Source organism: Carassius gibelio, chromosome A8, assembly GCF_023724105.1.
Source record: "Carassius gibelio isolate Cgi1373 ecotype wild population from Czech Republic chromosome A8, carGib1.2-hapl.c, whole genome shotgun sequence".
NCBI classification, from domain to species: Eukaryota; Metazoa; Chordata; class Actinopteri; order Cypriniformes; family Cyprinidae; genus Carassius; species Carassius gibelio.
In genome coordinates this window covers 16,973,966-16,992,928 of record NC_068378.1, presented here as the reverse complement: position 1 = coordinate 16,992,928, position 18,963 = coordinate 16,973,966, and the positions used below count along the sequence as shown (strand labels likewise).

At 36.4% G+C, this 18,963-nt stretch overlaps 1 protein-coding gene across 2 annotated transcripts in view; it reads left to right on the top strand.

The window, feature by feature from the left end:
* The window catches only part of LOC128018662 (copine-5-like), a 66,603-nt gene that overhangs the window by 44,290 nt on the left and 3,350 nt on the right, over nucleotides 1-18,963 (top strand). For both annotated transcript variants that reach the window (XM_052604323.1, XM_052604322.1), the window contains 10 exons: nucleotides 663-704; nucleotides 998-1,073; nucleotides 2,349-2,402; nucleotides 3,315-3,376; nucleotides 9,147-9,193; nucleotides 9,322-9,503; nucleotides 12,129-12,256; nucleotides 13,715-13,817; nucleotides 18,119-18,176; nucleotides 18,701-18,774. In XM_052604323.1, the coding sequence (XP_052460283.1) occupies nucleotides 663-704; nucleotides 998-1,073; nucleotides 2,349-2,402; nucleotides 3,315-3,376; nucleotides 9,147-9,193; nucleotides 9,322-9,503; nucleotides 12,129-12,256; nucleotides 13,715-13,817; nucleotides 18,119-18,176; nucleotides 18,701-18,774 (826 nt within the window). The remainder of the gene's footprint in view (nucleotides 1-662; nucleotides 705-997; nucleotides 1,074-2,348; nucleotides 2,403-3,314; nucleotides 3,377-9,146; nucleotides 9,194-9,321; nucleotides 9,504-12,128; nucleotides 12,257-13,714; nucleotides 13,818-18,118; nucleotides 18,177-18,700; nucleotides 18,775-18,963) is intronic.

Sequence of the window (18,963 nt, the reverse complement as noted above, 5' to 3'; positions counted from 1 at the left end):
TTTTTATTGTCCACATAATGAAAGTCAAAGGAATTAAAAATGTTTGTCAGTTGCATGCACACCAAAGCTGAAACATTCTTCAAAATAGCTTCTTTTGTGTTCTGCAGAAGAATAGCACAACATACATTAAACTAGTTTTTAACCTGAAAAAATTCCTGAATTGTGTGTAATCTTTACAGGTGCCAGTTTTTTGTTTCATCAAATTCAAGCACATCCCTGCATTTGGTGATAACAAGTGTGTGACATGCTTCAGTGCCAAATGCCATTTAGAGCTATTACCCTCGAAAGCCATTTTTATTAACGAGGCTACAAATCTCAGCTGTCTGTGTAATTGATCACGTTAACTTGCTTTGAACAGAATGACTTTCTAATTATTCAAAACTTCAGATGTAATCAAGGTGTAAATGAAACTCGTCTGTGTCCTGTCGGGTGACGCTCCACGGCTGCTCCGTGTCACAGCCCGGGAGTTCAGTCCCTGCCGACCGTTGTTTAATTCTGAGTGCACTGTCTGGATAATGGCTTAAAATTGGTTGGTTTTAGCATGTTGATGAAGGCATATTTAAATCAGAAAGCATCCATCAGTTTTGCTGCCACTCTCTTTTTTGTGTATGAGATATTGTGTCTGAACCATGTTTCTAAATGCTCTGTTTTAAATTTTTCAGGTCAATTAAAGTGGAGGTGTACGACTGGGACAGAGATGGCAGGTAGAGAAACACGCATTGTTTTTTTTCCACACTGCACATTTATGTAATATATTCTCCTATGTATGCATTTGGTACACCCTACAGAAAGGCACTTTATTTTTTCAAATCATAATTTTTCCTTCATAACGTAGCGACACAATTTCCCTCTAACTTCCTGCAGTACTGTCAGCTCTGCTCTAAAATGCCTGGCAGTAACAAATACAGATCACTCCAGATTTCATATGGAAGTTCAAATCCATTTATCTTCATCATCACACACAGTAAGCCTCTCTTTGTCGTTCTCTGTGCTTCAGTCATGATTTTATCGGGGAGTTCACCACCAGCTTCAGAGAGCTCTCTCGTGGCCAGAGTCAGTTCAACGTGTACGAGGTGAGTTCACTGAAGCAGATACTGAGCCATTGATCATCAGAGGATCTCTTGTATTCGGATAAAAAGAGTGCTTCTAGATTCATGGATTTATGATGTCAGAAAAAGAAATTAGGTCGGTCAGTCTGTTTTGTCTAATATAGGGGAGACTGCATTTAGTTTGAATATATCCTTGGTATTCAGAGTAGGTGTTCAATACGGATTATTTTTGTTGTTGTTTAAATTATTATAATTATCAAATGCATAAATTCTATAAAAATTATATATGTGTATGTCTGAACTGCAACAACAACAACAACTATTATTATTATTAATTTTGTATAATGTTGTTATTTAAGTAGTAATAATACTGTAATAATACTGTCTCAATGCTGTGCCAACGAAACTGACAACCTGCCATGTTGGAGCAGGTTTAGTTAATAATGAACAAAATGTAGGAATATTTTGTCTAACGTGAGCTTTCACATACATTAAGTTGGATTTTCTTAATATATATTCAATGAGAATGAAATTCCAAACAAGGAAAATTTCTCCATTTCAAGGCTCCCTCGTTCGTGCTTTGTGATTATCACACTTTGTCTGGCAGCAAGTACAGCAGCAGCAAATGAGTGTGAGAGATTGTTTTTTTAGTGTTTATGGAAGAGAGCAAGAAAAAAAGTTAGGGCAATGAGACAATGAAACAAGGTATGACAGGGTACAAAACGTGTGTTTATGTGAGAAAGAAAGAGAGAGAGAGTTACAGAGAGCTACTCTATGTGGAGGTGATGAGTGTGTGTAAATGTGCTGTGTGTGTGTCTGTGTGTGTATTCACCCATTAGCTCAGTGGTGGGGTGAAGGGGTGGTGAGATGTTCAGTTCCAGTGGTGTGCCGAAAGGATCTGGGGTTTCCTGGGGATTGATTTGGACAAACACTAGAAGCTGCGGTGTCGGTTCAGTTAAACCCCAATCCATACAAATCACATCATCTGTGTCCTGGTTTCCAAACCGTTAGCCAAAGTTGCATACGTAAGCGACCTGAACTGGATTTCTCAAAGCATCTGAACACTTAGATCAGTTGTGTCTTTGAAAGTAAGTGGAACAGAATTTAATAGCAGTCTGGAAATGATCCAGTAGCAGTGTTCTCAAATTATCTTCTTTTAGATTTAATGTAACGTGTCTAATGAGAACCATTTTCTCTCATTCTCTGTCTCTCACTCACACACACACACACACACACACACACACACACACTCCCACTCTTCGTGTAAATGATGTGTCATTTTTAAATTTTCTATTTAAGGTGGTGAATCCTAAAAAGAAGCTTAAAAAGAGAAGATACATCAACTCTGGCACGGTGAGTAGTGAATTTGCTCTCCTAAAATCCTGCACAAATCAGTACCTTTTGTCTACTTATAAATTAAGTTTACATTTCTTGTGACACTGTCAAATAGTTTTTCTTGCCTAAAACAAGAAAAAAAAATATTTGGAAAACAGTAAAAATAATTCAAGAGATGTTCTCTAAAAGCATGTTCTCCTTTTTCAGAAAAAAATGCTTTTCTCTCTTTAACAATAATGCTATATTAATATTACATCCATAGTATTATAGTATTTATTAGATATTTAATAAATAAATTAACTTTTATATTTTCATTTTAATCTGTATTTTAGTAATTATATGTTTTGTCATTTGTATTTTTTTTTTTTTAGATTTCTATTCAGGTCTAATTTTTTATTTTTATTTTATGTAATTTTAATAAACCATTTTGTTTCTGTTAGTTGCCAGTTCTAACATTTATGAGTATCTAGTTTTATATCTAACATTTTTTTTTCATTGTATTCACTGCTTTCTTACATGGATTAATTTTGTCCAGCTGTACTCCACAAGGTCTCTGAACGTCTGGATATTATTCAGATAAATTACTTGAGAATCTGAGATCCAAGTCCCCTGACTGAACAGTGTGAAGTAATATTGGAGGTCCGGGTGGATAACAGTGATTGATGATCCACAAAGTCTCTCCGCATTGACTGCCATGAATTGGCTTTGAGATTGCAATCAAAACTCAGATGAATAGTCCGTCACCTGTCTTCCTCCCAACATGGAAAGATTCTGGTTCTCTAATGACAGTACTAATGAAAAAGACTGTGCGACCCTGACAGCTGATAGAAGAGTCTTTGCATAATGCCCTGATGGATTGTTTCATGGCAGATGTGGTTTGTGCTCATATGCTGGTGTAAACCGTCTGTTCTTTGTTGCTCATTTACCCAGGTGACACTGCTTTCATTCTTGGTGGAAGCCGAACACACGTTTCTGGACTACATCAAAGCAGGGTACGGATAAAAATACACACAATCACCCTCATGTAAGCATATGTACTGTATTTAGACTTTTCTGAATGCTTCTGAAATTGCCGCGTCACAACATGTAATTTTTGTAAACATTGTAAAGGTCAGAATCTTGCAGAAGCCATCAGGATTTTATCACCGTATTAATGGCGTCAAACAGCTTTGGAAAAAAGCTCCAGTAAACAAGACCTGAATAACCCCTTAAATGTTAAACTAGAACAACAAACAAGACTATTGTAGTAGTTACTGTAATCAGCATTCAGGGGTTGCCAGGTCCTCTTCAGTTTGCACTGATGAAAGGCTGGCCTTCGGCACGGATGCCAGTATTGTGGAAAACATCTCGGAGTCTTTGACCTTATACTGTGGTCTGGTCCAGTGATATCTCTGGCATTAGGAAATATGACCCGTTGCCCCTCTGTGTCTGTTATCTCTGGCATAAAGACCGCATCCTAAACCTGAAAAATGTTGCACTGACAGGCAGTATCTGGAGGTAGGAAGGCATCAGGACTTTGTCAGTCAGGCTGTGCTGTTTAAGAGACTGAATGAGGGAATGATAAAGACTCCAGCTCTAGACTTGACTTTGGTGTTGTGGTCTGGGTGGCTAGTACAATTACTGTTTTACAGTTTTTGTATCTTACTCTAGTATTCAGTGTCACATGATCCTCCAGAAGTCATTCGAATGTGCTTAATGTGCAAGAAACAAGTTGTGCTGCTTAATGTTTTGGCTGTTTAATTTCTTTCAGAAATGAAAATTGTGAATAGTACCGTTATGGCGCGTGGCTCAAACGGGATTGCAGCAAAAACAGGGACACACAAGAAAGCCAAATGCAAAATTTATTAACAAAATCAAACTATAACAAAAAGAAGAACAGTGTAGAATGTAACAGTCAGGAATTAGTGGTGTCAAGTTAAATGAATGCATGGAGGTGTAATGTAGTGTAGCAATGTTGGATGTACAAAAGAAGGAGACCAAAATAAAAAACGTTAAAAATAAATAAATAAATAAAAAACAGCCAGTACCCAGTCATCTTGCTTCTTTTAAGATTCCCAAATGGAAGTCAACAACATGTGTCCTCAGAAAACAATCTCGAGGAAAAAAACCCAAATAAGACATAGGTCATCACATACTATCTTTTAAGGGTGTTTAGATATATTTCCCAGAAAAAAAAAAAAAAAAAAAAAAAAAAATTTTATATATATATATATATATATATATATATATATTTGTACAGCCAAAGTGATATATTGTCTCTACACTTTTAGAAAAAAAGTTGCATTTTCAAAATGTATAATTTAGGTACCAATATGTATGCTTTATGGGTAAATAAGTTACAAAGGTGTACATTATTAAAAGGTACCACTCCAGTGACAGCTTTTGTACCTTTAAACCATGACCTTAGGGTTTAAAATAATTGTGGCAAAAGCCTAAAAATAAAAAAAACAAAGAGGCAGAGTAATAAAGAAAGCGAGACTGAGTGTAAAAAGTCTGTTATATCACTATCCAAAGACGTGGCTGACCTTTCACACCGGAGTAATCTATATCGCTCTGACATCACCCAGTGTGCTACGTTCAGTTCACACCGAGTCAGATCACTCTGTCCACACTCAAACTGCTTTCTGTCAGGTTTCCACCTTTGTTATTTTTTTCTATCAGACTCTGACCTTTAATATTGATGCTGAAAGCAGACCTTTGTGTGGATTTACCATTGCTACATTTTTCACTTTCCTTACTTTCCTCTTTTCTTTTGATAAACAGGACTATATATAACCCTCTTCGTTCTTAAATCATCATATCCCGGTTCAGAGAGAGATGGATTCACTTTTTACTGTTGCGAATGAGTGAAATAATCATATCTTAAGAAAGAAGTGTTAATTATAGTGCAGGTCATAAAGGCAGCTCTCAGAGTTAATGTAAAATTTAAAACCTTTTCTGAGGACTTTATTAAATATTTAATTATGTATTTGAATAGAAACGGTCTGAAGGAAGAATTTCTGACTTATTCACATTTACATTGAGCTCAGCTTTAATTGGTAGAAATATATTTGTCCAACAGTAAATAAGGACTCATTAGACAATAGACACACAATGAGACAAATGTTGACTTAATACAGATTGAAATAAAATTCGAAATAATACAGATTTCAGTTAAGAGTGGTATAGCTTAGATAATTGTTGAGAAATAATTTATACTGAAATCTTTAAATTTAACTTTTTAATTTTGAGTTAAACTGAGCACAGTTTGTTATTTTGATGAGATCTCCTCTGAAACCCTAAAGGAGATGCACAGGATTATGTGGAATACTTAGGAGTAAAACCTAAAAAATGGTTTCCATTGATCTCCATTATTTTCTATTTCATTGCCTTCTAGGTGAAATAAAGAGTTAAGATTAGATTTGTGATTAACTTCCAATTGGAGATACAGTAGTAAGAAACATTAGTACCTTTTTATGGAAATGTGATGCTTTTGTTCTTTCTTATTTTCTGCAGCTAATCTTGGTGAAGCACTTTTTTTGATAGGTGATTAGATCTTAAGAAGTCTCTTGAACTCTTCAGACTGCACTTCATCCTGGGCTAGAATGAGACATTGGGTAAATTGTCATTGAAGAATTCATAAGGGAAATCTAGCCTTAGAAAGACACAAGACATTCATAACCAGACAGTAAGGAAATACAAAACTACTACATTGCAGAGATGTGTGTGTTCCTGAATCAAGTTGCACATTAGTGCATTTACGAGATTTATGATATATGTATATATGTATATATATATATATATATATATATATATATATATATATATATATATATATATTTCAAATACTTTACATTATTGTTGGTCCTCTATGCCCCGTCTCTCTTATACGCGTCGTTTTCTACAAAGTCCCTCCTTCTGACAAGTTCAGTCTACTCTGATTGGCCAACTGACCCAGTGCATTGTGATTGGCCGATCACAGCTAGCACTTGTCGGAAATGTAACACCCCTTTCCATAATCACGAGCTTTATCTTTCAAAATAAATGTAAAGACAGTTAATAATGTCTTTAGTTTTACCTTCAGTTCAAGCCTGAAAGGGGAACAGATGAAGCTCGTATGTGTTTGCAGTACACAAGCCACGGAGGGATAAGACAGCTGACTCCACTGTAATGTGACCCTCTCTCTCTCTCACAGACGCACACACATACGCACACACACACACACACACACACGTGCGCGCGCGACATGCAAAACTCCACATTTGAACATTAAATAGCGAATACTTAAACTAATAACAAAACATACTTATGAGCAGTCATTTATAGCCAGCCGAACGCAGGCCTACTGTATCAGTGCACTGGATCAGTGCCTTCTCTTAAAGTGACAGTCTTTGTATTTATCAAACAGCAACAACAAAGAAATCACTCAATGCTCTTGATTGAAAAGCTTTTGTAACTTTAATAAAGAACAGTCTTAAATTTATACAGTCCAATATGCAATGCTGTTTTACGTTTGGTTACTTTATTCAATTTCTCTATCTAAAAACTAATGCTAGACCTCCCTAAAAAAATGTAAAATCACTGTTTATTTTATTTGTATCTTTGCTCTGTTGTATTTATTTGCGCTGTTGCTTGTAGTTAGGTAGAATATAAATAAATATATACTGAAACCATGACTCTAAAACCGTAAAACAAACCGAACCATGCTAAAGTTGAACCGTTCCACCCCTAATATATAATGTCAGTGCTTTTTGAATTAATTGGATCAAAAGTGTTAATTTGTCATGAATATAAAATACATCTGTTTGCACTGTTGCTAATGTGACAGTCACAATGCCATCATTCTATATCATTCTATTCTAGCTGTTTTTTGCACTCCTGTAGATGTCATTCAGAATTCCACAATTAAGATAAATGTTCTTCATATAAAAGCTTCGGTCCAAAAACGTCCTAAAGTTTCTTGTCTCCACCTAAGCAGCTATTGAAGTTCCCAGTATAATGCAGATTAATGCAATATTCCCGACTTTGTGCCTGGGGATATTAGTGATAATCAACAAAGAAAAAAGAAAAAAAACAAGATGGACAGAAAGAAGGCATGCAGATAAAGGAGCATAAACAGAGCTTGTTAATCACAATTGTGCTGCTCCCCCTGCCTTCCTGTTAATGTTGTGCTGAGTTAAATAATGCTAACAAATGGCTGGTAAAAGGGATTCAGTTTTATGGTCCCTACCCAAGGATGAACACAATACCCTTGTGTTGCGTATGAATATGATTTGGCCTGAATCACTCATTTGTGGTCATGTTTGCAGATGTACAGTGGATGTTTAAAATACATAATTACTCTCTGCTGACCCATCACTGATGAATCAGCTCTTGGGAAAACATCTCGCCGCAGGGGTTGCATATGAATGACATCTGTAGCTGCCTGCTGATTAGAGCCTGCTTTGAAATGTTTTTCCCCCATTTCGTTTTTGTGTTTTACCCACTTGCATCCGAGGACAATTTCTTTGTCAGTGTGGAAATGTTTTATAAATATTCACTGACCTCATACTCCATGTTATCTGACATTCTCGTCCACAGCTCATTTCTCATTTATACTGAGAGCACAATAGAGTTCATGCTGAAAATGGAATGCCATTGATATTCAGATATTAGATGTTATAATGATATTTTTAAGTGCTTCAGATGTTATCTGTACAAGTGTTCTGCACTCCCATCAGCAGCAAAAAATAGTTTGTTCCCATATAATCCGTTCCATTGTGCAGGTGTTCAGATTAACCATTTGTTTTCTATGGGCTCTGTGTTTTCTGTTCATTTAAATGGATATAAACAATAGCGAACTAAACTCTTGTAAAACTTAAAAAAGAAGAGGTTTTTTTATGTTTTATGGCCATTTAAAAAGGCCTGTATTAGAATCTGTGACAGATTTTGGTATAATTTATTTTGATTTCAATTTATTTGTATAGCACTTTTCATTAATTTAATTTAATTGAATCATATGTTTTGTTACTAATAAGGTATTAAATTGCATTTTTTACTAGCACAGTAGCTTTTCGACCCCACTGTGTGTGTGTGTGTGTGTGTGTTTATATATATATATATATATATATATATATATATATATATATATATATATATATATTCAAAGGATTTTTATTTAAAAGACTGATGCTTTGATGCCCACTGGACTCTAGCTATCAGAACCAGTGGGTAATCACTGGCTCCATACTGTGTCCGGTGAATGTACTGTCCTCCAGCCAGTCTCTCTGCACGATAATAAGCATCAGTAATCCAGAACTAAGCTGGAGTTCTCACTGAATTCAGTATAAAAACAGAGTTGTGAGCAGATATGTGACGTTTGGTGGTTTTGTATGTGGAAGTCTTCCTCAACTGCTGTTCTGAGACCAGTTTCAGGGTTGCCTTAATTAAAAAAAAAATATGGAAAAAGAAGTGGGTTTACACAGATGTTGGATCTGCCAACCAAGCCGAGTTGATTGTGAGGAACGTCTGGCTGCTGAATAGGAGGTTGGCTATCTGCCTGTCAGACGAGAGACGACACAATGCAGGGCTGGAGATGGTAATTAAACCAACCACTTGAACAGCAGGAGTGGAAACATTGGAGTGTTTTGAAGCTGGAAATGTGATCTGTGCCGGTTTGGGGTGAATCAGGATCCATCACCTTTGTTGAGCCTCACCGTCAGGTTCTCACATCTGTGATGTGTTTCAAATTTGGCTTAAATTGAAATGCTTTCATTTTTACTTTCCCTCTTTGTCTCTCTCTAGCACTCAGATCCATTTCACAGTGGCCATTGATTTCACTGCATCCAATGGTAAGTTTTTTTGTTTTAAAGTGTTGATTGTGTTTCCTGTTTTGGATTTGTTCTCCATGCTGTCGACCAACATGTCTGAATAAGATTTTAACCTTAATTTATGATCTCGCTCTCTCTTTGAACCCTAGGGAACCCTTCTCAGTCTACCTCCCTGCATTACATGAACCCCTATCAAATGAACGCATACGCCATGGCGTTGAAGGCCGTGGGAGAGATCATTCAGGACTATGACAGCGATAAGATGTTTCCTGCATTGGGCTTTGGAGCCAAGCTTCCTCCTGATGGCCGGGTTTCCCATGAATTCCCCCTGGTACCTGTTCCTAGATATGATAGATTATGTGGATTTCACAGCTAGCTGGTGCATATCCGGTGTCATATCTGTTTGAATCCTTAAAAAATACTTGCCGTGTTTTTCAGACACTCTGAATATCATTGCTTTTTCCTGTTTGTGAAATTTAATTTGTGAGGGTATGTATGGTTGTTTTGAAGTATTTATTTAGTTGTTTGCTCATATGTTGATTATATCGTAATTAGAAATGCTTGGTTGTATCTTTGTAATGTGTAAACAAGGCTCTCCTGACACTCCTGCTCATTAACTTTACCCAAGCATTTATGATGATTGTGTGCCAAACCGTCATCTCGTTGAGCATTTTGAGTCTCTTAATTCGTTTTTGCCCACCCTTTCTCTTTTTTTTCTTTATCAGCTACTCTTTCTTCCACATCTTTTTCCTTGTGCTAGAGGATCATGACTATTAATTCTTGCTGCTTCACTCTTCAAATATAACTGTCCTTAGAGCATGAATAATTATCTGATGATGAATCATAAAATACTGAACAGTTTCCTAAGATTCCTAAGGGTGACACACTAGAGAAAGTTTTGGCAGTACGTTTGATGAATATGAATGTGCAAAATGGGGTATGCAGAAAGAGCCATGAAAGAACCAGTTTTTTGTTGCATGACACTTTTCTTGGCTTCCCTTCATGGGGAAGGAAGAACAGCCTCTGCTGGGCCTTCTTGACAAAGGAGACTATGTGGAGTGCAGGGGGGTTCCTCCTGAAGTCCACTATCATCTCCACTGTTTTAAGTGTGTTCAGACTAGGTTGTTATAACTGCACCAAACAGCCAGCTCTTTAACCTCCTTTCTGTAAGCAGACTTATAACTCCATCCTGGATGAGGCTGATAAGTGTGGAGTCATCTGAGAACTTCCAGAGCTTGACAGAGGGGTCTTTAGCAGTGCAGTCGTTGGTGTACATGGAGAAGGGCAGTGGGGAGAGAACACATCCCTGAGGGGCACCAGAGCTAATGGTGAGGGAGCTGGATGAGAATTTTACCAGCCTTACTAGCTGCTGCCTGTCTGTCAGGAAGATGGTAAAGAACTCACACAATGGAGGTGGGCTAAAAGAGTTAATTTGGACAGGAGGAGGTTTGGGATGATAGTGTTGAAGGCTGAAATAAAACAGCCTACAGAGAGGAAGCCATAAATAAGTCTCTGGTCGGTCCAGATGTTGCACGGTGTAATGCAGTCACACGTTGACACATCATCTACAGACCTGTTTGCTCTGTAAGCAAACTGTTGGGGGTCCTGCAAGGGTCCGGTGATGTCCTTAAGGTTTGCCAGCACCAGTTTTTCAAATGACTTCATGACCACAGATGTTAAAGTCACAGGTCTGTAATCATTTAGTCCTGTAAATTGGAGTTCCTTTAGGATGGGGATGATGGTGGAGGTTTTGAAGCAGGAAGTGACTTTGCAAAGCTCCAGTGATCTGTTGAAGATCTGTGTGAAGATGGGGGCCAGCTGGTCAGCACAGGTTTTTAGAAAGGCTGGTCTAACACCATCTGGGCCTGGTGCTTTCTTTCTCTTCTGTTTCCGGAAGACCTGACACATCATTTTCAGAGACCTGAAGTGCAGGATGGGAAGAGAGGGGATGCTGGAGGTGTTAATAGATTCATGGAGAGAATTTCAGAATGGGTGTGGGGTGTGAGACTGTGTTTTTCAAACCTGCAATAAAACTCTTTCAATTTATGTGATTTTGGTCTATTTATACAAGAGTGTGTACCCATTCCTGTAGGAATCTTCTTTGGCCTGATGGAGCTGTCTGAGTTTTGCAGTGAACCATGGTTTGTAGTTGTTGCAATTTAAAAGAGTCATGGTAGTGATGCATATATCCCTGATATATGCTGTTACAGAATACGTAAACTTGCCCAGATCTAGACAGTGTAGTCGAATTAACCTTGTAAATCCCGCTCTGCTTCATTAGTCCATCTTTTTACAATCCTTATTACAGGTTTAGCTGATTTCAGTTTCTGGCTATAGGTCGATATAAGATGAACCAAACAGTGATCAGAGCTGCCTGTGGGACAGAGTGATATGGATCCTTTATTGTGGTGTAACAGTGGTCCAGTATATGACTGATTCTGGTAGGACATATAATGTGCTTCCTGTATTTTGTCAGTTCACGTGTGAGGTTTGCTTTATTAAAGTCCCAGAGAATGATAATTGATTATTTAAGAATGACTAACAGTGTCTGGGTATCTGGGTGTTGGCCCGCTTCCCAAGCTTGCATTTCTGCCATCTGCAACGTTCAGTAAAATGTCAGTGTAATCAAAAAACGGGAGAAGATTGTGTGGTGTGTACTGCTGAATGCTCCGCAGTTCATCTCTGGTAAAACTTCTTGTGTTTGAAAAACAAACAAAACAAAACAAAAAAATGCAATATATGGCGCCATCTTGAAACAGACAATATAATCTAGTCCAACGTGATTTCATGAGAATACGTGTGTATTTTTACGTTAAATGTGGTTCTACCACACGTACATTTACTTACGTTTTAAGGCACATAAAAACTTACAACTTAGGCTGTCTAATCTAATCTTCTGGTTTGGCCTTGACAGTAGAGGCACAGTGTTGATTAAAATCTGTTGTTGTTTTTGAAGAATGGTAATGTAGATAACCCATACTGCAATGGGATGGAGGGCATTCTAGAGGCCTACCACGAGAGTTTGAAGACTGTCCAGCTCTATGGACCCACCAATTTTGCTCCTGTCATCAACCATGTAGCAAGGTAAGACAAATGCAACAGCACTCGCTCAGAGGAGCGTACTGGCACAGTTGAACATTTATCCTGTGAAAAAGAGAAGAAAGACAGTGCTGAGATAGATTTTTGGATTCAAATTATTTGAAAATTGTCCTATAAAAATCAAAGCCTTGCTCAATCAAGCAAAATTTTTTATCTTGACTTTATTTTGAGTGGCGTCTTCACAATTCTGGGAAAACAAAGGATCACATTTTAAGCTGGTGTTGTAGGACTCATTGGCTAAAACTTCATAGCCAGAAACATAATTGATGCGCTTTTGGAGATTATTATTGTTTGGTAAATTTTCAAGGTATGTTTCAGAATGGTATGTTTTCAAAATATGTTTAAATTGGTCTCACCAATTTGTCACTGTAATCAAGAGTGTCACTCATGTGAACATACATTTAAGTTCACTGTTTAGGGTGCTGCTTCTGTTTGCATATTTTTTAGGCTGTCCCAGGTACTAATGTATGAAAGCAATTTATGACCTTAGAGTAAAAAATAAAACTCGCAACTGTGCAAAATAGTTACAAATGTGATACGTACATATGCAAATATGAGATATAATATTGCAATTGATAGACAAAGTCACAATTGATATACATATATCATATACAAGATATACATTTTGGGAAAAAAATTTGCAACGAAGTCGCATTTATGGGTAACAAAGCTGAAATTGTGAGAAATAAATTTAAAAACAAATCACCACAACATGCATGACAGACCAAAAATAATCACAACATGCATGACAGACCAGTCAGCGCAGTCATTGCAGTTCTGAGAAACAAAGTCCAAACTGAGTTATAAAGTAGCAATTATTAGGAACAGTCACAATTGTGAGATATAAAGTCACAATTATGTGCAACAATTGCAAGCTGTAAAGTTGGAATAATATGAAACAAATTTGTAATTGTGAGCTAAAGTACAAGAAGCTGCAATTACAAGTAAAAAGCTGCACTAGACTTTTTCAATATTCTGAGTCAGACACAGGCTTCTCTATACATGAATACCGTAGCTAATGTGGTAGTGATTGTATGTATTGTCAATTAACATATAGATGATTTAACAAATGTTTCTTGTTGATGTAACTGTGTGTGGACGTCAGAGAGGTCAGATGTCCTTTCATAGCTTCTTTAAAGTGTTTTGCATCACAAAGAGCATTGTGGGATTTTGATGAAGGCAGAAGAGCTGTGTCAATAGCACAGGGACATCCCAGAGCAAACATATATATAGATGTGGTTCAGCACTGAATACTAAGTGTGTATTGAGGGTGCTCATTTTTTTCATTATTCATCCTCCATGTTAAAACTATCAACAGTACCAGCACAAAGAGATTTTCAGATTTGGGTTATGGTTCATTTGGGTGATTTGGATCATAACGTTTTCTGCTAATATTTTTGTTAATATGAAAAGGTGAATTTGTGTGTGTGTCTGCACACACAGGTATGCTGCAGCAGTTCAAGACGGCTCGCAGTACTTTGTGCTTCTCATCATCACAGACGGTGTGATATCAGATATGGCTCAGACTAAAGAAGCCATCGTCAATGTGAGTTATCCTTGACCTCTCTGTCTCTCTCTCTAGCCTACTGTTTTCAAAAATAGTTTGTCTCATCATACTCTGGTGCAACATTGCATCACAAGAGCCCCCGAGGCAAAGCCTAAGAAGAGTTAAAGTGCTTTTTGGGTCTTCCGGAGGTCCTCTCTGCACCTAATGGGATTCATCTGTCACCGTTGCTATGGTTACCCAGCAGACTGGATTTAAAGGGAATTTGCGACTGTTTAGTCCCATTATTAAAACAGCCACACCTTCCTTTTAAGATCTTGCCTGCTGCTCTTTCTCTTCTTCACCCTCTACCCATGATGCTTTGGATCTTGGTCCTCAGTCAAACGGTAAACATTTCTGCACTGACTGATATGGGTTCAAGCACTTTGAATAACTGAACACTTCATGTGCGTTATTCATTTCTATGCCCGGAGTGATTTTTATTGAAGTCCTCAATGGAAATTCCACTCATGTGCTGTTTTTTTGGTGGTCTTTTTAAAATAATTAGATAAAAATGAGCACTTTGAAGTGTTTCTCATATGCACTCTCTCACCCTGACTGCTGATTCTCTGCACTCACAGCATTTTGGCCTTTTATATACAGTATATTCTAGCTGAAGTAGCTGAAGCAAAATTTAGGATAACTCCAAGGACTGAATGGTCATTGGTTTTTGTCATCACAAATTTTGACCATTGGTATTTTTTTAACTAGAGTAATTACTCTGTAATAACCATTTCTTGACATTACTTTTTGTCTTGCCACCCCCCCCCCCACGTCCATTAACTTTTTATTTTTTTAAGTCCCCTAGATCTGTATTCTTAGAGCAACTAAAGTTCATTTTTGAGGATTGTATGATCTAACATCAGTCTTTAAATGCAAGATATGTAAAGTGTATACTTACAGTAGTTCCACTTTAGCACAATCAAATATACTTAAGTATTTCTTTAGATGGACTTAGACTACTTCTGCAAAATCAAAGTGTATTAAGTACTGAATATTTTTTTTTCCAATTTAGTAGACTTTAAATATATCAGTTTATTATACCAAAAGTACAGTCGCTGGGTATTTTATAATATTTACATAAATACGTAAAGTATTTGCATACTTAACATGAAATAAATCTATTTTTAATACTTTTAGTATATTTATTTTTTCACTAGGGTTGCCATTTCTTTGTAATTAATTGTAAAATTTGCCATCAGTTTTTAAATGAAAATAGTTTATTCTATTTTTTTTCAGTCTATATTTAAACATCCTTAAAATAAATAATATTTAGATATAAAGAAATAATTTACTTGAAGAATGATTGTATAAAGAATTGAGACTTATTTTCAGATATTAATTTTATTTTTCTCACGCCTATTGGCATTGTTTTTTTAGTTTAAACTTTGTTACAGTTCTGCTTAAAACAAGAAAGCAATATTTGTCAATTGAAAAAAAAGAAACACAAAATAAATAAATAAATAAACTTCAAGATATGTGATATGAAAATTCATAATATCTTATCCGTTTTGCTTCTCAAGTCAGTGTATCTAAGGATATTTCAGCATTTACAGAAAAACATGACAAGAAATAATGATAACAAGAATGATGTTTCCAGTGTATGTGTAAAAATGATGTATTTAATATTTAATAAATCTATTAAATTAGTTTTATCCTCACTGATACCAGCAGATGTGCATGCTCAAGCAGTCACCGAGAATATAAGAATACACTGAAGCCAAGCAAGAGGGAATGTGGCTCAGCGGACAAGGGAACATTGTAATTCACAGAGTTTATTATGGGCTAGCTGCTAATATCACATCACATCGCATGATTCACAGTAATCTGCACTTATTTCATGGCTGAGAGAAGCATTTGTAAAAATATATTTTTTTTTTTTTAAATTAAGGGAAGTGAGAAAAAACAAGAGGGAGAGGGAAAGTACACAAACAAGTGAGCACGAGAGATTTCGAGAGAAGCACTTGAAGGAAAGACCTACAGGAAATAGAGCAGTGAATACATGAAGTGTGCGTGAAATGTGTTTGTTTAAATTCATCTTCCCAGCTCTATTTCTTTCAACACATGACTGCCTCTGTCCCCCGTGAGCATTTCCGGCAATGCTGACCTACTTCCAAACCCATAAATATGTTTTTATAATTCTTGCCCATTGGCACCAAGCACTCAATGTCCTGTCTGCACAATTCATACAGACAGAGATGGACTGGTCGACAAAATCAGCCTGGATCCAATACCATCCCCATCACAACACAAGTGGATAGAATAATTATTGCCTTTGTATCAGGGGTATAAAGATACATGTATTCATAACAAAAATGTATAAGAGAGGTAAGACAATACCGTTTATATTGATATACCTTGATGATATATTAAGAATTTCAAACTAACTCATCATACAGTTTAGAGCGGCTTTCCCTCCTGTAAGTTAGCTGTGCTGTTTAATGCATTTGAGACATGATTTCCAGAGCTCATAACTTTTATCTTGAGATTCTATCCTTATCTGTAAATGTTAGAAAGTCATACAAGTATTTCCATTTTGCAAAAAGGCTTGTCTTGACAGCAAGTGAGTATCTGTTAGACTTCACAGCCTTCACTTAAGGTGCACACATACACACAGACACACACATAGATATACAAATTAATATTAGATCATGCCAATCACTCAGAGGTATAGTCACCAATTATAAGCTACTACTACATATATTGTAGAAGCTTAATTTTCTGTAAAGCTACTTTGCAACAATTTGTTACATGAAAAGCGCTAAACAAATAAACTTGAATTGAATTGAATATTTTATTCAGTGAAAAATAATAATAATAATAATAATAATAGAGCTAGGAAAACCTGAGTCAGCTGACTGTGTATTTAAAGAATAAAGAAAAACCAAGTGAAAACCAATATAAATATATGTCATTTATTAATATTGATTGCCAGTATATGTCTGAAATTCTAAAAGAAGTAGTCAGCTGATCCTGCTTTAGTATTGTTGACATTTTTATGGAGTTCATCTTTTGGTTTCCCACATAAAGCTCAAGGCTTATTGAAGGAATCGATCTCTGAATCTTAGTAATTAATGATCTAATTCACTCATTTGGTTTGATTAGCTCTCCAGGCCCCACAGCAGGGTTTGTTTGTGCTGTGTGTGTGTGTGTGTGTTGCACTTTTTCATCTTGTGTGATGTGTTTTTGTGTGGCCCCCGGTGAAATTCCAATTCTAACTCCATTACAGCCCACAAACTTATCAGCGTGACTGAGGCTGTGTGTCCAGCCAGCTTTATTCGTCAAATTATTCATTCCTCTCAACAGGCTTTCACGGGCCCTCTGGGGGAGTGCTTTCAAATTTCAAACCCTCAAGAGCCTTTACAATTTCTCTCATTATATATTTGATGTATTAAAGGTATATTCCATTGTAAGCTTTTCAGATACAATTTAATAGAAATAATGTTTTCCCCTTGTGTGTATTTCTTGTATTTTAGTCTTTTTCTGTTGTGATCATGTGTGTGATGCATTAAATGCAATTACTTTTCATTTCGAACCACTGGGAAGTCGCTTTGGGGAGAAAGTGAGTTTTGTTTCTCTGAGTATCCTGTGGTTTTCTGGTTATCCGTTGTCACTAGTAAGCAGCCTGTGAGCTAGCTCAGTACAGACTCACGCTTTACTTCTCTGATAAAGGGGATTTGACCTGTCAGTCAGGCATCGTGTCAGGAACAGGGACAGTTAGCACAGGAGAGAGAATGTTGATCCAGGAGGGTCTGAATAATGCATGGCATTCACCTCACTGTACATGAAGAAAATCACGCTGTCAAAATATTCTTTTAAAACCATCACAGTCAAAGTCCTAGTGTTGTTTCAAACCCGACTGGCTTAACATGGTCTGAAATAACTGGTTTTCTTTTGTTACCGCTGTCACAATCAGTGTATTAAATGTATAAAATGTTAAAATTTTAATGCTATCTGGTAAAAAACCTGTAAGGGTGAACCGTAAAAAGTTTATTTGGTTGTTGTTGTTTTTTTGGTTCACATTAGACTCTCATGGCTGTAAAACAACAGAATGGTACAGTAAAATTGCTATAATGTAATGATAAAAAGCCAAAGTAAATGAAAGATGTAATTTTCTTCTGATTATTATTATTTTTTTATTATTATTATTCTTTTTTTGGACTGAACTGTCCGATGTGTTTCTTTGACTCATCAAATTAAGCATAATCTTAAACTTAAAACATATAGGTTAGTCCAGGAAATTTGAATAATCTTATCAAACAGAGCATGTGAACTCGTATAATTAGTGTTCTCTGTTTTCTCAGGCGGCAAAACTACCTATGTCCATCATTATTGTTGGAGTTGGACAAGCTGAATTTGATGGTGAGACCCAAAACTAATCTTAAATTTCATCTTTATATATTTTTCTATCTCCTCATTCTCCTCTCTCTTTAATTAGTCTTATTATAATTAATGTACTGCAATTATAAAAAAAATTTTTAAAAAAATTACTGCATAACCCCTTATTGCTTTTTTTGTATTGTACTCCGCATCTTCCTAACTGTTTCTTAACCATCAACTCAGCTAATAAGAGTATTCCCAGATGGAGTGTTAAACTTCATTAATGGAACTTCACCGTTTGCACTCAAGTAAAGTAGAGATTCTGGATGAAAAGTCACCTAATTGGGGAGGTTTATGTTTTCGGACTGATAAGCAGATGTCAACACGCAGATCTCACAGATGTTCAATATAATTAGCATGTCTCACCATCTGCTATTAGTATTTGTGTTGAGCCTTTCATAATGTTCCAGCAAAGAGGTAAATGTTGGTGTCATGCTGGGGTGAAAGGCTCCAGATTGTTTTATTGGCTAGAAGACAGATTACATGATGATCTCTCTTTTTTTTAGCCATGGTAGAACTGGACGGCGACGATGTAAGAATATCCTCCAGAGGAAAGCTGGCAGAGAGGGATATTGTACAGGTACATATCTCTGTTTATGTTTGTATATATTGTATATACACACACACACACACACACAAACACTATTTGGTGGTGACAAGTGGTCAGTTATTCAGAAACAAAACAATGACAATAATTTACAAATCATTCACTCAACTCAACTGTGTGTGTGTATGTAAATGTGTGTGTATATATATATATATATATATA